The sequence below is a fragment of the Strigops habroptila genome, chromosome 1 (genome assembly GCF_004027225.2).
Source record: "Strigops habroptila isolate Jane chromosome 1, bStrHab1.2.pri, whole genome shotgun sequence".
NCBI lineage: Eukaryota > Metazoa > Chordata > Aves > Psittaciformes > Psittacidae > Strigops > Strigops habroptila.
In genome coordinates, this window is record NC_044277.2 from 107,803,982 (window position 1) to 107,827,723 (window position 23,742).

Genomic DNA, 23,742 nt, shown 5'->3' on the forward strand with positions numbered 1-23,742 from the left:
AAATGAATGTGGCTTTCTATTGGAAGTAAAAGATAAAACTGAGTGTGACATGGCCATTTAACTGGTGACCTGAAGTGCTCATCAAGGCTTTCTCTGTAATCAGTAGAGAAAGAATGATCTCCAAAGCACTACTCATACCATCTATTTTAGGCTGTGGTTTCATATTCCCATTCATGTAAACAATATCAGCATCCAAAGCAGCAGCCCTGCCCTGATGGCTTTTCCAGCCATTGTCCTGTTCCCTAGCTGGTAATTAGGTGAACATTTGTGTGACAATGTGATGATTTGGAAACTTAGCCAAGCTAAAACGAATCTGACAAAACAAAAAAAAAAAATTAAAAGTTTTTGTTACCTTTAACCCAGATAAGAATGGAAGTTAAATTAAATAGAAAAATGTAAAAAACTGAATCATGGAAGTGCTCAAATGTATATTTTTAAAGCATGCTTTGAATTGAGATGCTCAATATGAGCTGAATAAATATTTTTGCAAGGTATTAGCTGGGGCATTATATTCTGAGTCATGTATTACTTGTTTGTTTCTTCAGTACTTCCATAGAGAAGTGCTGGATAGAACAGTGAGTCTGCATATACACAAGCAATTGTGCATATGTGTGCAATGCCCTGGAACGATTAGTGCTCCTATTTGCCAGCAGTACTCTGTGCACATCCATGTACATTACCAGCAGTATCACGTACAACTTTTTAGGTTGGAAAAACAGGAGTAGAGCCCTTTTTTAGGTTACTTCCTCCTTAAGAAGGTGGTAGTAGTTCTGAAAGAGAGATTTTTGTAGATACGGATTGAATAGCTTGGTACCTTAATTACTTGCTCTTCATGGTCATATTGGTGGGTTACACAATCTTAATTGTATAGTGAAGTTGTATGGGTGAGGATTTAAATTACTGAAACAAAGAATTACCTGAGTTAAAATTACTGCAGTTCTGACAGAAATGACCCAGGTGACACTGACATTAAAGGAAACTGCATGGTGCTTGGGGTGTCTAAAGCATGTACAAACAATGCTTTAGATTACTCTCCTTAGCTTTGTTTTAGCAGCAGCAGAAGAAACATAAGGCAGATCTGAGTTTCATTGAACTGCTGGATTTCACTGTTTCACTGTCAAGTGTATGCGCTCTTTTTCTTTTACAAAAACACTGCACAAAATTAAGATTCCATATTCATGCAAATGCTGTATTTCTAGACTATGAAGGAGAGATGAAACAAATTTGAAAAACATTTCTTACTTAGATTGTCTATGCATCTTCAGTGTTGCAGATATTGATGTCAGAGGGAGAAGAAAATTCTTAATTTCTCTTAATTCATTTTCTCTGTATCCCCCATTGGGAATTTTGGACTGCACGAAATGTAGATCATCCAATCGACGTTTTATTGTACAGGCAACAGCTCTTTGTGAAGTGTAAATACGGAGGAAGAATGGTATGCTTTAGTTGTCTTTATCTTAGTGAATTTAATCCATAATCAAAACTTCACAAACTGTAAACATACCAAAAAGTGTCTTAGAAAACAAAAGTGTGCTGGTACATCCCCATTGTAAACAGCTCTTCTTTCTCTGTGTGTCTGTGTTGTCTTCAGCTCTCAGACCAGCTCTCAGTTTCAGGCAAGCAGGAATATATATTTCAAATATATTGTTTTGAAATACAAATATCCATAATGTTTAGCCCATATTTCGTGAAAGTTGATTTGTACCATAGTGCTACATCTGCATGGAGCGTGCACCGTAAGCTGCAGAGTTGAGTACTTGAGATACAACAGTGAGCACAAATCTTCACCTGGCTCTCCACAAGTGTAGCTTAGTGGATTCCTGAGATTTTAGAATGGGTGTTTTAGGTTCTTATGCCATGTAGCTGTATTTGGTTTTTAAAAAAAAAAAAAAAGAAAAACACCAGGAAAAATGTTACCCGTCTTCCATTTTTACTTTCAGTATAACCAAGTGATTTATTCTTTGCAAATTAAAAAATGTTGTAAAAGAAGTGTGTGGGCCTTCTATAAAACTGCTGTCATACCCTGAATATAAAGCAAAAGGCATCATTTCTCACCAGAGGTAGGAACACAATATAAAACTCAGAATAAATTTTTGGCTGCTTTCCTTCCGTTTTATGTATTATTCCTCAAGGTCTGTCCCTGAATCTAGGACATTTTTATATACCTGTAGGTAACATTTAAAATTAATGGCAGTCTTTCAGTTATGCTTAATGGGATCTGCTGTATTTTATCAGATCTCAGATGTGAGATGGGTTATGTGTACAAGGGAATCTTGAGACTGCTGTTTCTCCCTGGATGAGTTGCTTAGCAGATAGTCTGCTGCTGCCAGCAAACTGCTACTTCCCTTCGTATTGTGGAGGGTGGAGGCATCCAGCACAGGTAGAGATAATTGATCAGACCAAGATTACAGTGTTTGCCACTAAAATTAGCATCTACCTACACTTGTCACACTGTTGTACTTTATATAAGGTAGCTATTTCCTGTATGTATTTTACTTTAGTCTTCTACAGAGATGCTTGCTGTAGCATTTTGTCAGTATTTTCCTTTTGATGAGTTCAGGTAGCTGAAAATGCAATTCCCTATGAGTCCAGAAAAACTGGGATTTTTTTTTTCTTTAAACATCTGTGTCAACTTTCCACCTTAAGTAACCTTACTTCCTTCCTTGGCCAGCTGAGATTTTTGGGCCATAGCACAACTGCGCCCATGTAAACTATTTGCTGCATCTCATGAGACCACAGTTGCCTTCAAGAGGACTCCCTTGGAGCAGACTGTTTACGTGCATTATTTTGTGGCTGTATATATTAAGCTCTTTGGGACAGGGTTTGACTTCATGTTGTGTCTTGCACAGCATCAAGCAGAAGTTGTGAGCTGTGTGACAGCTGTAGGCAAAAAGTTCACCATCTGATCCCCTGCAAGTGCCAGCGACTTTTGTATCTGTTTTGCTCCCATGGTGATTGCAGCTTTAGAGTCTGCTTCCTCCACACCCCTGAGATGAAAACAAACCGTTTTCTTGAGTTTTAAGGTATCTTATGAAGCATGTGTATTAGACCTAGGTTTTGAATAGAATGACATGCTGAACACTGGCTAGTTTGAGGAAATACTTTTGAAGTTTTAGGTGTGAATTGCTGGTACGCTGACAGACTTTGGTGCTTCTATAATGTCTCTTGTATATTGGGCAGGCAAGCAAGTTAGAGGTGGATTAGGGTACTCCTGTGGTCCAGTTTTGTTTAGCAAGGGAGAGGGCGAGATCCAGTTGTGAGCAGTGGCATGAGTTACAGGAGCTTCCATAGTTTGTTACTGTGAAGGAGAGAAACTCTGGAAGGGTATGTACCGGGTCTGCTTGTGTATCATTCCTCCCCTGTCATTGCAACATGGCTCAGGTGGGGTATGCAGCAGATGGCTGTGTGGCTCCTGGATGCCTTGAGGCCTGTGAGAGCTGCTCAAGTCCTCACCTCCAGCTGTGCTGACCCCTTGGGCTGTCCCTGTGGTGTCTGAGAATTTTCAAGGTTTTTAGGATGGGTAACAAGAATAATGTATATAAACAGAAAAATATGATAATGTTTTATTGCTGCTGAATTTGTAAAGACCTGACTACTGTTCATTTGCAATCCCAAATAGGTTTAAAATGGTTTCATATTTTTCTGGTTAGTATTTCATGTAATAAATACAGATAAGCATACACACATATACAATCTATAAATCTATTAATGATTGTTCACTATGAAGTTGGTGAGACACTGGAACAAGTTGCCCAGAGAAGTTGTAGATGGCCCATCCCTGGCAGTGTTCACAGGCCAGGCTGGATGGGGTTTTGAGCAACATGGTCTAGTGGAAGGTGGCCCTGCCTGTGGCAGGAAGATTGGAACTAGATGATCTTAAGGTCCCTTCCAACCCAAACCATTCTATGATTCTATGATTCTGTGATGATACCCTATTGTTCTCCTCTAATTTTTTTTTTTTTGCTGTGGGACAGATGTGCACATACATTACCTATGTGCACATGTGCGTTTACCTGATTCTGTTGGTAGTATCTTCTTTCTGAAGGTTGGCACATTTACATATGCATTTGATGGTGTGACAGTGCTGACGTTTGTTTCAGGGTGGTAATGAACAACCTACACGATAGAGATTCTTATCCTTTGCTTTCCAAGTGGTGTTGCAATAACTGACAACATGCTTTAGTAGGCTCTTAGAAGTTGATTACAAAACTAATTGTGCTAGATTTGCTAGATTCTTCTATGCTAATGTCAAGGAGGTTTATGCTGCCAGTTTATAAATGGAGAAAATACTGACCTATAAATACTTTAATATTGAGCAGCAAGCAGTTCAGTTGCTTCTGTATCCTGCAGACAGGCAGCCTCATTGGGTGAGATTTGGAATTTAACATGCAGATTATCAGGCCAAATGTCCTCTTTTCATCAGACAGGCCCTCATTTTATATAGTAGGGATTAGCACAGTTAAATTGTATTTTGAAATCATTTGTTTAGCCCCCTTTCTGATCAGGGCTGGTTTGTTGATTTAGGGGATTTTACTTTGTCTCCATGACTTATTCTTGCCCATCTGAGTTTATTTGCTTTACTTCTTGTGGCTGGCTACATAATAGCAGTATAGGGGTTGTATTACACTTCCCAATCTGTCGAGATGGAGGACTGGGCAAGAGCATAACAAACCAGTACTGCTTCAACTCCCAGTCTCCAAGGTAAGGCTAATCAGCTTTTGTTGAAAACAGCAATCAGGGATTGCTCTATCTTTCTTCCTTGTTTTTAACTTCTTGGTGCCAGATGCTTCAGTGCGTGCAGTACCAGGAAAAGACTTGTACTCCCTGGATTAGTAGTGTCACTTCTGCACAAAGACATTTCAATATTGTTTTCCCTGATCCAGTAATGAGTGTGATGTGGTAGTTAGAACTCCAAACATCATGCTTTCTGTTTCTAGGCTGGAGTTTAGCTTACTTTGTGTTTCCAGCATCTTTCACATTTTGTGACATTTCGTTATTAAAGAACTTCAACTATCTTTTCTGGTTCAAGTCCTGTGCCTTAGTCACTTCTTAGTTTAACTGCCATCCTTCTGGCTGACAATGGGCAAGATATAGGATTTCATCCAGACCCTGCCAGTGTTGTTTTATAGTCTTTGTAAATATCTAGCCACGTACACTTCACAGGTTATAATACAGGTAAAAATTTGTGGGGAGGGGGGACTTTTCTACCAGCAGTTCTACTCATCAAAGTAAAAATATTCTTGATACACATGTATCAGGACGCATATACACATGTATCTTTTCCTATGAAAGCTGATAGCAGTTTATTTTTTAAATGGAAAACATTGTGGATCTCCAGACTGCACAGTCTGAACATTGGCTAAAATAGTCTTTAGAAAGCTCTGGGGATTTATCGCCAGATTATTAAATGATTATTAAATGAGGAGATAGTTTAGTTGGTGTCAGGACTTTCACTCTGGTTGAGAACAGATTGGATTTGAGAAATGGACTATTCTTAGCCATGTGCCTCTTTTCACTAGTGCACACCCTGCCACAGTTGAAATAGGCAGATTAAACCTCAGCTGATTAGAGCTGGTTTAAGGCTTTTTGGTTTGCATTACATATCTTTTCTATTCAAAGATGTGAGTGACATATAATCAAAAAGCATGTAACTTGTATTCAAGAGTTTTGGTAGACTGTGTTTCTGCAACTAGGGATGATGGTTTCATGGTTTCTTCAGCAGGATGCACTGAAAATTACAGCACTGGGTTAATACTTGATTTCTGTTCTCAGACCTATAGCAGCCTACTGTGATACTGTAGGGAAATTACTTCCTTGTTCAGTACCTGACTTTTTCTGTCAGTAAAATGGGAAAAATGATAGTTAGTACCTGTGCTATGTATTTTGAGATGTAGCAAAGACTCGAAGAAATTGCAGAAGACATGAATGCTGTGGCTCTGACAGGGAGTTTGTTAACACAAAGTTAAAATGAAAATTTGCTGAAAACCCAGTGAAGTTAGCCGATGTTGACAGAGATGATTTTTAAAAGCTAGTTGTGTTTGCATCATTATGTGCATATGTGCACACACGCAAGAAATACATATAACATGAGTATGTAAACAAATGAGTTGTTTTACCTGTTTCAGGCATTTTTAAAGCTTCAACACTTTATGCCTCAGCAAACTAATGGTGTTCACTTGCACTCTGAAGGTGAAGTAATAGATTTGAGTCTCTGCATGTTTAAGACCTCCTTAGAATTTGGAGAACTTGGAAAATTCATTTTTAGTGTTTAATATCGCTTGAACAGGTTCTCCTGTTGAGTTTTGGTTTCTACAGAAGCAGAAAGTGATCAGATTGGGCAGATGAGAATCCACCCAGTGTGATAGAGAACTGAACTAACATGCATATCTTCTGAGTCATTGCTTGGCCCTCAATCGTTTTTGTTAGCCAGCATAAGATTCATATATATCAGATTGCATCACAGAATTGCGCAAAATTTTGTTCTTTCTCTATTAATTTCATTTATTATTACTTACTTTTTATGCACTGGTATCATGCACCAGCGAACCAGACTTGGACCATGTTGTGGTAGACATTGTAAAATACAGTAAATGGTAGCATCTGCCTCTAAGAGTTTTACCTTAAAAAACCTCCCAAAACCCAAGATTCTGCAAGCGTGCTGCATTTCCATAAATGCCCCTGATATCAGGCAGAAATTTATAAATGTCCTGTGTTGTTCTGATTATTGTGTAATTTACTACACAAATATATACTTCTATTCAGTCAGAAATTTACAATGTGATTGTGTGCATTTAGTTTCCTTTAGAGCAAAACAAAAAGATTAGATTAGCATAAACCAGTTCCAGCAAAAGCTTGAGGGAGAATGCAGGACTGGAACAGACCTTTATGCATCCAAAACAGTAAGAAGTTTGAAAGGCATTTATCTTCAAAGAGAAGGGTTGTTTGGAGAGTTGACCACTAGAGTGGTCTTCATCCCGTATTGTAACTTTATAACTTCTAAAGCACTGAAAGTTCCAGTCAGCCATGTTATTAAAAAAAAAAAACAAACCAAAAATGAACAACAACAAAAAAACCTCCAACCAAAACTGATGTAACTTTTTTTTTATGTAATGCTACTGCTTTAACATAACTTTTCCTCAAGTTTGCTCCTGATGATAATTATATTTTTTGTGAAGATATTTGTGATGACAGTCATAAAAGAATCATAATTGCTGCAATTCATTATGGAGCATGGAATAGAGGGTACTGTAGCTGACAGCTTTGTCTTAAAAACAGCAAATTACAGATTTCTCTCCCAGGAGACAGGTAAAGAAAGCGTACCTGGAGAAACCAAAAGGGAGAGAAATTCAGTTAGCACTGTAAGAGAGCTGTAACTAGAAAAATATGTCCACAAAACATTTGGTTCTGAGTCAATTCACTTATCTGCTGATTGCATGCGATTGCAGCTCTCTTCACTTCTCCATGTGCAGTGACTCATGAATACATTCTTGGAATTCTGCTAAAAAAAAATCTGATGTGTAATGATCTTAAAACAGGGAGGTCATCTATTTGAGGGAAGATCATTTTGTGGTGTTAACCCCCAGTTAATGTTTGACATTGGTCTAGAAGTAAATTATACTGGGTAAGGGTCAACGTTACACAACTGAATCTCATGTATATGCACAGTTTAGGCTATATATGTTTTGTTCACACCAGTGCAGGTCATCGTAGTGTGATTATTGTGGCTATCTGAAGAATAGGAGAAAAACCACTTAGTACTAGTACTCTAGCTGTTGGGTTTTCATATACAGTGCATACATTTCACATTTTTTTTAAACGTGTTGTACTCACAAGCAATCACATAGATTCATTGGGACATCGAAGATTCATTCTATAGTATGTATACTATAGGAAGTTTTATAAGTTTTATAGGAAATGCAAGCTTCAATTAATTTAAATAAGTCTCTTTAGGGGCACAAATGGATGTGGAAGTTTAGCAGAGACAAGCCCAAGCAATATGCATGTTAGTTTTGGGATGCAGTAAATTTTTTTAGTAGAACATTGATGTGCTGCTACTCATCTAATGTGCACATGTAACTTCAGGGGGAAGAAAGAATTATTTGAAGTAAAGAGGGAAATTGTATTAATTTTGATGCTTTAAAAACAACCTAAAACTTAGACTGTGTATTACTATAAATAAATTTGAAAAGAGTATTTTTTTGCTGACGCATTTTGTAGTTTAACACTAACACTGAAAGAATTTTGTGCTTTGTGTGCAGGTATATGTCTCGAGTCCATGGTATGCATCCAAAAGAAACCACGCGTCAGCTGAGTTTAGCAGTCAAGGATGGTCTTATTGTTGAAACCCTGACGGTGGGGTGTAAAGGGTCAAAAGCTGGTATTGAACAAGAAGGATATTGGTTGCCAGGAGATGAGATTGTGAGTATAATGTCTTTGAGAAAATAAATCACAGTTTCTGGTATCTTAGCATGAAAACTTGTTTTAATTTCTATTTCAAGTTATTTATAGATGCTGTGTTGGTACTTGTGAACAGGGAAGTAATGCACTCTTGAACTTTTTTAACCTTTTGTATTCCATAGAAGCTCTTTCTTCATGAATTGTGAGTTTTCTGCTATGAAAGATTGGCAAAGTCCTTTGCTCAGTAATCCCTCACTTTTATGTAGTAGTCTCTTCTACAACTGTACAGGAAGACAGTAAATATTGGTATTACTTGAAATCCTCAGACTCAAAAAACCCCAAAGATGGTATCTTTTAAAACAAAAAAACAAAACAAAACAAAAAAACCCCAGAAGACAAGAATTTTTGATTACTCATGCTTTAATCTGTACCTGAGGAACAAAGAACTCCTTCCTTTCAAAAGTGCAACAAGAAGTTGTTCATTTGTATACAAACACGCATGAAAAGATGTGTTTTACAGATACTTGTGAGCACTAGGGCATTCAGTTAGGAAGGATTTTTTTACCGGATTAGTTACAGGAGTCCAGACATTGCTCCACTGGATGTGTAAAATAAATATGTAAATAAAGTTAAATAGCATGTTTTCTCTATCCCTCCACAGCTGAGATGGAATGCACTCACAAAGTTAACTGAGAATAGTCCCACAGACTAGGAAAAAGCTTGCGCAATTGCTTTGCCTTGTTCAGAAGCCTGGTCTCTCTATTTACAAGACCACATTTTTGTAATTAAAAAAAAAGAAGAGTTTGGCAAAGCTTTAAAATACTTAGACTAGGAACTGTTGTTTTGGAATACAGATTGCATTAAATACTCATAAAATGGACAGCATTGTCTCAGACACAGATAATAATTTAAATTTTGAGGAAAACCAGAAAAACTCTACAGGAAAACAAATTCTGAAAACCACCAAAGTACTCATTGCATTATTGCAGCCATCAGTAAGATCCTGAAAGTGAAACAACAGATTTTTTGTTTTACAGTGATAGAATTAGAAGTGGAAACAAGCAGTATCCGTAACAGAAATCATTACAGTTAAAATTATCGCAGTTACACTAATTCGAAGTATTGAAATACGTATTTAATGTACATTATGTCGCTGTTAAGATTCTCATTCTAATTTCATTAGAAACTCTCAAGAGAGACTTTTAAGGGTATGTAGCTTTCTTTTTATTATACTCCCTGGGAATAAACATTTCAGATTTCCAGCTTAGCCCTTTTAGATATTTCTTCTGTCAGTTTTACCTGTTTAGAGGTGATGTTAACTGTGTATACTCAACATGACATAAAATCTGAGATTTGTAGTTACCTCAAGTGTTCAGTATGTTTATTTCCTCTATTGCTAAGAGAGGAAAAAAAAAGACTCAAAATGCCTCACAGTAGCCATTTCTTAAATTATCATTCGAAAAATATTCCTGCTACTTATTAGCAACATTTGTCTAACAAAACCTGTAAGATAACCAGCATGTAAATTCCCAGTGAGTCATTAGAATGACGCAATTATTTTATCTCAGAATGAAAAGAGCTGTCTTTGACTTGACTGAAGACGCAGCTTAAGTCACGTTATGAATAGCCCTTTGGTTAGAAGTATTGACTGTATTTTCAGCATGACTGCTAATCATTGATGCATTGTGCTGTGACCATATGTCTGATGGCCATCTCAGTTGTTCAGAACACCAGTGCACACTTGACTTAACAGTTTTATGCAAAAATAGGAATCGGCTTCTGATCCAGGCTGTGCTTCAGCAGTACCCAAGCTCCAACTTCTCAGTTCTGTTACTGAATCAAAATGCTGCAGACAGGATGAAGCAAACCACATTGGCTTAGTATAAAGTCATTCTCTTTGCTCTTTTATTCAAAAAATTTTAATGAGTAACAAAGTGTCATTGTCATCACTCGACATCAGATCAAGTATTTTCCATTCTCCAACAATTGGTGCAAAACTATAAAGTTTGGTATGTCTCTACATTGGACACACTGGATAGTTTTACAGATGCTTTGTCTGCACTTGATCAAGATGCATTTTGTAGTTCTTTGTAATTCAGTACTGCTCAGATCTGGTACTAATGACTATTGAACCATGAGCTCAAGTTACATTTCAGTGAGGACAAACACACAGAAGTCTTTTTGGAGATCCACTTGTAGGAGATAAAACTCTATGAAATAGGGCTCTGTGAAATAGGGCTAATGTTGGAACAGGGATTTCAGGCTCATCAAACTTCAGCACTTACACACAGACCCTTGACCCAGTTGTCAAACTCAGTTTGACTGGTACTGTAGTAACTTGGAAGGTTCATAATGTGAGAGACTTGTGAACTGATCCACCACCTATTGGGAAGAATGCCCTTGGATTTTAGCTGTTTTCTGGCACCACAGTGGAAGTCAGTAGGGGCTAGCTGTTTAAAGAAGTTAGCAAAGGGACACATTGCTGTCATCCCTCTCCCCCTTTTTTATTTGAGTGTTTACTTGATGTTTCTTTACTTTTTTTTTAAGTTTTGGATCTAAATCCTAGCATTTTAAATCCATATTCCAGTAAATAAATTATTGGCCTGGGCCACAGAACTGTTGAGCACCTGTATCTGTTACTTATATAGGTGCCTGACCAGAGGCTGGTACAAGGCCTGAAAGTACTGGTTTTAATGATGACTGCTGGCTGATTGCTAAATGGTAACAATAATTGAAAATACACAGATTATGAAGACGCAGCTCTATTTGGAAAAGATTCATTAGATAATCTGTGGTGCTTACTTACATGTTTCCAAACATTTGTCCTATCGAATAGGTTGACATAATGATAGATCTGTGCAAGGACACAATCTCTGATAGGGTTACTCGTAGCCTTCAGATGAATGTGTTGAAGAAATAATGCTACTTTGCTGTCATTGTTCGATCAGTATCTTCAAGCTGTGGTAAAAAAAATAAAGCAAAATCTCATATATTTAGAGGTATCATACAAAAGAACAAGCTGAGGTGCAAAGACAAAACAGTTTGAGGGCATCAGGAGGTCCTTCCAAGAGGGACAGCTCATATGAAAATGAATATTTTGAAAAACTGGGGAAAAGAATGATCAGATTTAAAAGCGTATAAAATTGTTTTATTTTTCTCTCAAATGTAAGTGGGACAAATATTTTTATATAAATTACTAAATCTAAAATATGGAGCCATTTGTCAAATATACTGTTTTCCAACTGGTATTTAAGGGTTGGTGCCTATACGAGAACTTTGCGGCAAATATTACACCTCCAGGGCTTGTGAGGTATTCATTTTGTTTGCTCATTTGCCATCTATACAGATGTTTTGCACATTTTCAGAATGCGTTCTCATCTTACAGGCTTTCTCATCTTGCAGATGATTAATGCATTGGACACAAATGAGAGAAAAAATTATTTTCCATTGTTATCGAGGATTTTAGTTAGGAATTGTGAATTTTCACTGTTTGTCGATGCCATTATTATGCAATTCAACAAAATCTCTGCAGCTTCTTGCCTTGCAAGGGAAATGTCAGTCCTGAAATATGGTAACAGAAATTTACTTTTTCTTTCTAAAAGCTGTAATGCTGTTTGTCACAGAACTTGGAAGTGTTTGGAATTTGGAAGTGTTTATTATTATCAACATAAAAGAAATTATTTCCTTGCTTTTCGTGTTTAGAAAAAAAAATTGCAAACCAGTGTTGTTAGCTGTGTTTTCAATGCAGTTGATAAAATAGAAGGGAAATGTAGTTCTTGAAGAAAAGAGTCGTGAATCTCCTTACCTATTCATTTCTATTTTCAGTTATGTCGTGATTTTTGTGTACTTTTACCTGTGTAAAATAGTGCTCAGTCTAATCCCAATGAAAGAAATCAAATTAAAGCACCAATGTCATGTAGCTTTATGGGGGGTTAGGTACAGTTCTTAGAGTTAGTTTGTCTTACTCTATTTACATATTTTGTGATTTTTCTACAGACAGTGTGCATGGAGCTATTTTGAGCATCTAATGTGCTAATTCTTCTCCTGATGATTAAAGTCATAAAACTGCACTGACCCAGAGAGAGGTCATATACATTATGAATGTATAATTTCATTTTACATGTGTGTTCATAAAGCCAAACAATATTGTGCTCTTCTAAAATGGAGATGTGTTAGTAACACGGGTTCATTGTTTGCATCTGTATGCAACATATCTCATAGCACTGCTGTGGTTTAAAATTGGTTCATGGTGGTCGAATTCGCTAATGAGATGTGAAGAGCGGGGCTTCATACTTAGGGCACTTTGAGCTATTTTTTCACTGACAAGATACATACAAGGTAATTATGTTTTCAAGAAGTCACTCTTTTACAGAGTTCTATTTTCTGATCATTTAATTGATTGCTTATAGAAAGAGCCAGCAGCTCTTCTGGCTAGTTAAGTCTGACTTAGGGTTTTAGTTACAGTCCTTTTCCCATGCATTTGGTCCTCTCCATAGCTAAATTACTGCCTCTCCAGTTCTTCCCTCTAAAGATTTTTTAGTTCAGTGGAGAGCATGCTGTTTGGAGGGGCCATTTGCTTGCTTTCCTGTTTTCAGAAAGCATTAGAAGTAGAATGTACTTTTTCCCAAAACACACATCTAGTCATAACATGCTAACTCACTACGGGGCATTTTCTGATATTTTATATCTAGAAAGTACTGGTGCTTGCTCAGAGTCCAGATATTTTCCAGTCTAAAGGCTGCCTAAATAATCCATCTCTTCACTCTGCCTGCTTTGCCATCATTTTAACCTTCGTTGTAATCCACTGCCAGCACCGTGAGTTTTGAAGGTGATTTTGTTAACCCTAGTAACCTTAGGCTCATACCCAGTCATTATTGTGATTTGATGTATTGCAGGCTCAATTTTGCTAGGATCAATCTATGAGAAAGGAGTATTTTGGCCGTTACATTTGTGTTAATCTAAATTGCTTTAGATTGAGCAAAGGCTTGGTTACTTACTTGCCACGCTTAATTGCTTTGTAATTATATTGATTTTTCCATGCTAGGTCAGTATTGGTAGCCAGAAGTTGTTGTTTGAACTGGCTATGTCATCTTGAGTCTCCATAAATATAAAGATAATTATAAAAAGCTTAAGAACGGTCACGGTGAGGGTTTGAATCTTTTCTGTACATAAAATGCACTTTAAATTAAACAAGCAAACAACCGACAAAACCTCAAACCAGAAACAAGCTACACAGCTACCAGTTGTTGGTAGCAAGCCAGAGGCTGCTAACTAACTAGGTTAAGGAATGGTTTTACTGTGCATCCCATTCATTTCAGTTAGAAGCAGGAGGATAATATGAAGCAGCAATAATGACAGCCAGTGCCTTCATCATGAAAGCTCTTACAACTAGAGAGCCCAGAGAGGAAGAATATGTCACACCAAATGAAGAAAAACCTCCTTCAGTGTTTAAAAAATTCTCCATTTGTCTTATCCATCAGTATTGCCTTGATCTGAAATGCCATGTGAATTCACTGATCTAAAGCCAAATATAGCACAGACCATGATAGTTACTATTTCTCACATATTGTAACAAATTGAGGATTTCCAGGCTGGAATATTCCAGGTAGAGTCGAAATTACTGTAAAAGTACCAATGTTCTTTACATGTGGTGATTCACTGATGCAAAGAGTTAATGAATGATCCTGTGGGAGAGAAAAGTTCAGACTGGCTTCCATCTCTTATTCCACACCCAATGGAGAGTATGAGAAGCCATTGAGGGTCAGGCCACATAACAGTCTCCTCACATGAGAGCACGCAAGGGAAATGAGCTTCTGGAACTCTCTGAATCTTTCTTTTCTTTTCTGTCTTTCCATCCTCTAATGTGCCATCATTCAGAGCTTATTTTGCCAAGACACTGCCACCATATCAATCCACTGTGTGCTAAATATGATGATTTTTCTTGCAAACTCTTATCACAAATTGCACTAGTGTACAATTCTGCTTATTAATGAACCAAAAATTAGTGTTCACTGGTGTAATATACTGCTGTGGATTTGTCAAAGTTCAGAAAAGCAAATATTTTCAAATTGCTGAATCAAAGCATAGATTATTTTGTCCATGAGAAGCAAATTAGAATTCTGAACTCCAACCTCGTGGACAAGAAATTCTTGCTGTATTTAAGTCAAGCCCCTCCTTTGTCTTTACATTAAGGCTATTAGCACGCAGCTCATGAGAATGGCCTCACTATCGTTACAGTGGCTCTTCCTATCTCCACATGGGTTAAGAATCAGGAAGAATTCTCTGCATTCATTTTTCAATCTTGTTTTTCTCTTCCTCCCTGTTCAGCAGTATTTCTTCCCTCTCCTCTGCTTATCCTTAGTTTTCATCCCCTGAGAAAGGAGCTCGCACTGTTTGGAGGATCTTCATATTACCAAAGATGACACTAGTAAAGCCCATCTTATTGCACGCCTAAGAGATGATGCTGTTTTTAAACTGGTAAAACAACCTCATCAGCATCTTCACTTGCCTCTCCCAGGTTTGCCAACTTAACTTCTGAAAGTTCAGTCAGCATAGTGCTCTGTTCTTCTCTGAGGCTTTCACTCACTGTTGTGGAGTTGAGATACTGATGATGTTGTTCACAAATTTCACAGAATGTTTTTTCTGATTGAAAGGGTGTTTTGAGGAATGATAATTCACTTACGGGTTTGAAGTAAACTAGTCAAACTAGTTTGTATAAAGCTGCCATCATGGGACTTAAATTTTTCTAATGGACTAGATGACATAGGTCAGTCCATCTTGAGTTTGTTCTGAAAACATGCATAATACCTCTTTTGTGCCAACCCTGACCTAGTAGTGATGTTTTTACTAACATTGTGGGTTCAAAATGCTCTGCATCTCTGGCAACTGTTTTGAATCTTTTATTGTTATGTCATGCTGGTCACTGAATGAAACTTCATTGACACTGATGGGCTTATTAATATTCATGCTTCATTCACAATAAATGCAGCCCTCGTGACTTTGTATCACTGACAGCTGAAATAATACCAGCCACACCTACAGCACAGGGGACATGGACAAGAAGTTGGAGATCTAAGCGAAGTATATAGGAGATTCTGCTGTTGGTTCAGAGGAAATATTTCTGTGTGTGCAGAAACATCAACCTAGAAAAACACTACAAAATTCCATGGAGAAAATAAGGCCAGAAAAGCAATGTAAACACATCTTAAGAAAGAAAAGGGGAGGGAGACCCTTTTTGTTCACAGTTCTTCTTGGAAGGAGACTTGGAACTACAAGTGAAGAGATGGTTTTTTTCTAGACTGGATTCATCCTCTTTCTAGGGGAACAAAACCTTCACATGCATAATGTGGAAATAAAAGGCATTACACCTAATAAATGCTTCACTCCATCACTGATTTATCTCGCTAATGAAAATAGCCTACAAACCTCTTCTTGGCTCAACCCAAGTGAAAAACGGCAACATTAATAGCAGAACTGAATCCCGTTTCTGAGAAGATAAGTTGAAAGTTTCTCTTAACCTTGGACTCACTTGGAATGTGAAGAAAGAAAAAAACCACCAACTTTTGTTTGGAGCTATTTTCTGGTTTTCATATTCTGGAGGAGAATACTTTTATTGTCTCACCTCAAATAGTGTAAACTACAGCTACCCAAACATGACCTTCTTGGGAGGGAAACAGATTTACTCATTACTTCAGGAACACAGCTCATAGGCTGGGAAGATAAGCGTGACAGGGGGGTTAGCAGTCAATTTGCCTGCTGGCATGCTACTACACTTCTTGAAAAAACTTCACTACTTTAGCTCTGGGAGCTAGAGACTGGCTCTATACTTTGGAACCTATCACCCTGAATTGTCCAGAATGTAACTACAAGGTAGGAGAGGGAATAAAAATCTACCTGTCTTGGCAGGAATCCAGAGAAGATTTTGGTGGCTTCTGCCAGAAACAGAAGACTTGTAAGACAAACCGGCAATAAATTAATTAGACAAACTTAGGCTTGCAGATTAAACTCAGTGAAAGAAATCCAAAAGTGTTCTGAGAAGCTGTAGCATTCACTGCAGAGCCTGAGTCTTCCTGCATCCATGCACGAGAAGGAGAAACAGTGAAGAAAATGGAAATGGATTATCACGAGCCTATAAATATGTCTGTGATTAATATGCCCTACAGAGAAAAACATTCTGGACTGTCTCCTGACTGATGGTTTTGTGTTGGTTCTTTTTAGAATAAAATGAATTTCTAAAATGAAAGCAATTAAAAATGATGTTAAAAACAAACAACTACCCAACAGTTAATTGCTGAGATCATTAAAATCTTGGCCACGATAGATAGATAGGTAGATAGATAGATACATAGGTAGGTAGATAGATAGATAGATAGATAGATAGAACGAACTTGAAATTAAGCAAGATACCTAGGTAGGTTTGAGGATATGTGAACTCATAATTGCTTTGGATTTCTTTGTGATAAAATATGATTAAAGAATACCTATGAGGCATCCTTCAGAGTCCGTTTATGAAAATCCATTTTAAAGATGAAGTCGAGGTCATCAAAGGAAGGGTCTATAAAGGCAACTGATTTGCAATGGACAGATTATCCTGTCTGTAAAAGCGCACATCATTGTAGCTACCTGCTGTGGTAGTTTTCTAGGAAAGGAAGGAGAAGATAAAGTGAAATAATTTTCATAAAGGGATTCTAGCTGCTGAAGTCCTGTTTGCTTTGAAGGAAGGATGGATGCTTGTTTGTTTGCTGAGCACTTTTGATGAGAAAAAGCAGTAGGGAAAAAAAAACAGGTGCAAAACAGGAGGCAGTGTATCTAGTAAATACATATATACTTGGAAACTATGGGTGAGAAAATAAGCTTATTTTGATGCTGAAATGTCTTTAATGCATTACTCCAACATTAAATGTAAAACACAGGATGACCATTGTAAAGCAATCATCCTGATCACATATGAATCCTGTGATGAAAGGAAAATACTTTATTAATCAGCTAGCTCACCGTTTACCTGCTGCAAAGATGGAATGAGTCCTCAGAGCCATCAAGGAATCAAGCATGCCTTCCTCAGTTCGGAGCCTAACCTATCATTCTGATGAAAAGATAAAAGCAGATTCGGTGGGCTACTAATGCAGATTTGCTGGAAGATTCACGCTTGCTAAGGAATAGATGGAGCCAGGGATGCTGTGGCACGTAGAGGAGGCTGACCCAAAGCGCAGGAGGACTGCCCTCGCAGCAGGCTGGGACCTCTGGCGAAAAACATACACAGTGTCCCGACTGCGTTTGAAAAAATACTGGGAATGGTGTTCCAGGGCACATTATGCTTGTTCGACCCAGGTAGTACTTGATGCATGCTAGTGGCTGAGTGAAAACCAGTACATCTGCCAGAGATCCATGATAAGCTGAAGATTTCTTACTAGCTACTGTACGCAATGAGATACAGCCTGTTTAAAAATCAGGCCAGTGTGTACAAGGTGTGTAAGGTGCAAATGATAGTCGTCCTCTGGGGAAAAAAAAAAAAGGAAAGGAATAAAGCTCCAATCTGTCCAGCTCTACAGCTAAAAGCCACATTTTGTAAAATTTCTTTTATTACGGAGCAGTAACGTCAACGTTTAACAGCACTGCAAAAGAAATGTGCAAGGGGGCACATTTCAAAGCTGAGCATGGTTGAACATTTCCACAGTTCTTAAGGGCTCTTACAACTACTCTTGTCTGAGCCTGTTTCAGACTGCCTTTTGTGTGGGGCACAGGTTCTGATTTTTACGCTATGAGAGAAGTATTGGTAAACAGAGAAATAATTTTAAGTATGCCATAGCTATTTACAGCAAATGTATAAGTAAGAAGCATTTCCATCAGGTTTTGTACTGGAGGACAGGAATGTGCATAGGTAGCGTTATATTCATGAGTCATAAAGACTGCAAAATGCAGCGCAAAGTTTTAACAATTATCTATAGTAAAGCTCATTTCTAATTGAGAAAGCTTTGATGGGAACAGATGCTGCATGAAAAAGACAGAAAGGAACTGAATGATTAAAAATGGAGAATGTGTTTAGAAAGAAATAGATGCTGCTTTGTTCAAAGTGAATGGGGGCATATGTTCCTATGGCATATCTGAGGCCTCCTAAGGTGAGGACTGGGATACCAGAGAAGAGTGATGGTATGGTAGATACACCCATGCAAGAATGCAGTACCACCACTTGTTATTATAAGAAAGGCTTTTCATTTATAGCAGAAAGTTTGAAATATGAAAGATTAAGTACAGAAGATAGAAATTACTTCCCATGATGATAATGGATGCAGGTAGCAAAACCTAAAGCAAAATGAAAGATATGAAAGAAGTAATGTGCAGTTCTTGTGGGAGGCATTTCTTTCAATGTATCTGTTTACTTGATGTGGACTGGTAGTTAACTTTATTGGGTTCCAATGAAGAGTTACTGAAAGCCAACAAAGAAACTTCAACAGCAGGATCCAAGTTTTTAAAAGCTTCTCTCTTAGCTGAACGTGGGAAAATTGAAAGAACTCTGATGTTAAAGCTGATGAAGGTGGGGAGAGGAGAAAGAAGTGTTCCTTATAGCTGTTGCCAAATTCTAAAATCTAGCACCCAGAAGATTTGCCTCAGAAATTATATCTTCAAATTGGTCGTGGCATATCTCAACAGATGTCAAAGAAATGGGAATTCATTCATTGAGATCCTTTTCAGTTTTTTAAAAGGCTATTGTCAGAATAGTCAGAAAAAGATTACACTAAAGTTTTGGGTTTGTGATTTGAAAACATCTTGAAATTAGTGTTCAAATGCTACTATCTTAAAATAGCTTATATTCTGTAAATTACTTCTTTCTGCTGGCATGGACCTTGTTGCCATTCTAGATTCAACCACTGTGACAGACCAAAAGTGTTGTTACAATACAAAGTGGATGAAATCTACTGTGTATCTGCTAAAACTCTTCCTTTAGTTTAAATGTGGGAAACTTTTAAATTCTTTATCTGCTGGACAGCTGGAGCTGTAGGGACTTTTAAAGCATAGGCACTACACAGGGATGGCCCTGAGTTTGTGCAGGTGTGGGTGTGAATGAAATTCCAGAGATCTGTAAGGAGCTGTGCTTGCATAAGTGTAGATGAGAGATACAGAGAAACAGCACAGCAGGGGATACATAAGCAGCAAAGAAACTCTGGAGAAGCATTTGAAACAGAATACCTGGGGAAAATAAAAGTCCAAAGAGTGCTATGGGTCAAGTGCCACACAGGAAATGCTGGGAGCCATGGCCAACGTAGAAAATGCTTTCCTTCATTTGCGTCATATTGAATTTTGGACAACAGAACTGTATGTATACTACCCATAAATAAACATGCTTGCATCAAAGAGATAACTGACTTATAATTGGTTTTCCCATCTATGTGACCTTTTTTTTTTTTAGCTTACTGGTTGGGTACAAAGGATATCCATAATTTGGATGGTTTGGGAAATCTAGTTCAACCAGCAAATCCCCATGAAGGGGAGTTTCATGAATAGAGTTTTGCCTTTTTCCCTCTTCCCTTTTCCTCTCTCCACCTGATAGTAGAGTGACTTAATACCGAGTATCTGGGCTACCGTTAAGGGACTTGGAGAAAACAGATTAACAGGTAAGAAATGAGCTATGTTAATGGAATATGCATTATAAAAAGGCAAAGTGGTCCTTATAGACAAAGTCTAAGAAAGTTAGATTGCTTTGATATGCTATGACTACATATAATTTGTAGGAAAATAAAAATTTACTAATTGTTTTTACATCTTTTCTTTACAATAATTATGAGCTTGCTAAGGTATGGAAGTGACCTAATAGTTACAATTGTGACCTCTGAGTTATTGTTAATTTTACTGTCAGTATGTGCTTCACATCTCCTACTTAATGGTATGCTAATTGTACAGCAGGATGTCACGTTCTCCAACATACAGATTCCCTATTTCAATTATAGCTAAGTAAATCTCCATTACTAATGAGTAAGCATTTCTTTTCCATGTACATTTGCATTATAATGGACATTTTCTTTATGCACTAAAATTATTCTTTCTTTGACAACAACTATATATTTTATTCTACAGTAAAGGCTACGACATGATGATTCATTCCCTTCTGTTGGGTTTATCTGTATTTAAATTGTCAAATGTTCTGGATAGCCTGACATTTTCTGTCCCATGTTATTTTTCTATACTTTCAGAATAAATTTATGTATTTGCTTTAAGACAACCTACTTAAGACAAATTACAAAAAAGTAAGCTTACGTGTCGGTCATAAATTAAGATTTGTTTTTAAAATTGCTTCATTGTTTCATTCATGTTGCTGAGAAATCTCAACTGTTTATGTCAGTGCAAAGTGACCTTTATGATATAATGTGTGACTGATTTGAATATAAAGAACAAGTGACCACAATTGACCCATATCACTGCAAGATCGCACACTGCTTAACTGAGCAGAGCTCTTTGGCTATTAAATACAATCCCCCAAACAAACATTTGCTGCCCTGCTGATGCGTATATCTACAAATGCAATGGGCAGCAGAGTAGAATGAAGGGGGAAAGCCTCCTGTTACATCTGAGCTATGCAGCATTGCTGCCAAATCCGCTCCCTCTTGGGGCCTGTGGCCAGTCACTGGGTGCCACTGAACTGCTGAACTTGGGCAGCCTGGTGCTGCCGGCAGAGGATTCCCTTCGTCTGCCAGCACAGTCACCCAAGAGGCTTTCCCCACCCTGCATCAGGAAATAAGGGTATTGGCAAATTGAGTCCCCGTGGTGGAGATCCTTCCTCCATTCTCCATGGCCCTGGGAAAATGTATCACCTTTTATACACAAATAAGGACTGTGAGTGTTGCTGTTAAAGTGGGAGTTTAATCTTTGGTAATATGCAGCAAAGAAGGTGTTGCTTTGATTTCAGTGGGGCTGCTCCCTATGCAGTAAATGATGTAACAGGGATCTTTTTAGATGCCCAAAGAAGGTTTGTTTATCAAAAAGAGTGCATTAATTAACAATCATTAATATTCCTGTTGATTTTTAAGTTGACCTGGTGGTGGGTGTGTATATGGGGAAGAAGATGGGTGTTGGGTTCTTTTAATGATTTAAGTATATGGGATATTTTAAAGAAACAAATTGTGGTGAAAGCATTAGGTAGCATTCCAGAAATGCAGGAGGAGATGTATGCAACCAGATGTTAGGAGTAACAATTGATTTCCTGGTCACTGTGCATGAATTCTTTCTAGCCTTGTGTATATCCTGATAACTGGATGGCTTACAGTATAGATACAAAGTTTGTTTTGTTTTTATTTTGAAAGGCCTACGGTATGCAGCCTTTTTCCCAGACAGCAGCAAAAAACAAGGTGAACAATTTTTGCACTATGTGGTTTTGAATTCTGTCATATTTTCTATTACGTTTCTGTCTTCCATTAGGATAGCTTAGTTTACTATATTAACCACCACCATCATCCATATCACTTCCAATTCTGAGTTTAGTCTGCATTATGTATGTATGTAGTTTGATGATTTTTTCTCTCTCCTGGGGGCTGGAAGTGGTTACTCACATGTTACAGTTCAAGATGTTGTTACAATGGTTGCCCTTTAATCAGTCATTTTCGGAGTGGCTGGTGACACCTGGTGGTGTATTCTGTAAATGCAGACTTAACCGTGTTTGCAGCTGGCGGAGAGTTTGACCTGTCCTACCGCGAGCACTGACAGTCAGAGTTTGAGCTATTTAAATGAATCTGATCTCCTGCACGAAAAACATGTGTGTTGGGAGCACGTTCTCCTCCCATTCAAACTTATGTAAACCGAGAGAAGTAATAACATTTCATTGCTGTTGGAGCAAAATTAATGCCTCTGACCTTGCTCTTGAAGTCAATAGGGCAGTTGTTCACAAGGGTTATGTACCTTTTTTATTGTCTTTATTAACTTTTCAAATCTATTGCACAAATGAATGTTTTCTATATACTTATGCACTAAATATACTGCATTAAACTAAAAATCTTTTCTGTAAAAAACCTGGGTGATAATATTTAGAAATAATGATGTTTTCAAAACTTTACAGTGTGAATACTGAAGGAAGCTTCTTCCGGTGTTTTATTTAACGTCATGGTTTCTGGCTTGAGTGTATGATTTTTCTTGCCAGCAAGTATATTTCCGTATGTTTATGAAATTCCACATCTCTTTGCCAGCATATTTCCTAACAATGGAATATCTGGGATATAACAATAAGCAACTACTATGAATAAAAATTAAGAATCCTAGAATCCTGATTCTGTGGTGAAACTCCTCAGTAGCTGGGACCTACTGAGGTCCTCTCAGTTTAATTTTTATTTGGGCAGATCTTTAATCAAAACTGATTCTTTTTCTTGCTTAATTGGCCTTTTACTACATCTGATTATTAGTTTGTTTGTTTCATAAAGAAGATAAGTATTATAGTTAATATGAAGAGATATAAAGCAATATTTTGTTCTGATTTTTTTCAGTCTACAGGCAAATCAAGTACATCGACAATGCAGTATCTTTAGTTGTTTCTAAAATATTGTAATGAAAGGACAGCCAAAGTTCAGTGTCACTGGATTCTGTAGAAGGGGAAAGATTTGGTGAAACAAGAATGTGTTCTCTATAGCCAAATTTTATGATATACAGAATTGGCAAGTAAAATTAAATGAGGAGAAACGATAGAAGAGTCAAGTTACACTGTTACTCTGAACAACAAAGGAGGGCAAAGTTCTAAGTTCAGAAATCATTGGTTAAAAGTTATTTGGTTTTTGGTTTTGTTTTGGGGTTTCTTTTTCACCTAAACATATTGCCCCTGCGGTGCAACATTCGTGGTGTATAAACTTTAGTGTAGGCAATCTGGATTGTGGCTGTCCCTAAATCTCTTACATTCATGGGGGCTCTGGTCAGATGAACTATGTACACAACACCGCTGCTCTTCAGCATAAGGGACTGGAAGTGCCACTTCTGTGTAGCACTTCTTACACTGCTCCGTTAAGGAGACATCTCACACAAGGACTTACATGACGGTAGTTTCCAGGCATGGGAAAATGAGAATCGGACAAATGCCAGTTCTGGTAGTTGGTGGGAATTGCTAACTCCACCTTTACAACATGATGTTAAAAATAGCTTGATCCAATTTTTATCAAAATAATTTATTGAAGAATAGGAGTAATTTTTTCAGAGATCTGGACCCATTGAAAAGTGACACTTGACATGAAAAGGCATTGGGAGTTTTATCTGAGATATGACAGCTATTTTGCCTTCTAAGTATAGGGAAAAGTGTAGCATTTCAAATAACAAACATAAACATTTAACAATGGCCACTGGCAATTCTGCTTGGTTTTAGTACTCTAGATTCCTACAGCA

At 37.6% G+C, this 23,742-nt stretch overlaps 1 protein-coding gene across 6 annotated transcripts in view; it reads left to right on the plus strand.

Moving 5' to 3' along the window:
* Positions 1 to 23,742, plus strand: part of ZMYND11 (zinc finger MYND-type containing 11) — a 110,970-nt gene that overhangs the window by 56,996 nt on the left and 30,232 nt on the right. For 3 of the 6 annotated variants that reach the window (XM_030508880.1, XM_030508897.1, XM_030508889.1), the window contains exons 3-4: positions 8,259 to 8,418; positions 21,690 to 21,734. In XM_030508880.1, the coding sequence (XP_030364740.1) occupies positions 8,259 to 8,418; positions 21,690 to 21,734 (205 nt within the window). The remainder of the gene's footprint in view (positions 1 to 8,258; positions 8,419 to 21,689; positions 21,735 to 23,742) is intronic. The other 3 variants (XM_030508906.1, XM_030508922.1, XM_030508911.1) reach the window with 1 other exon arrangement.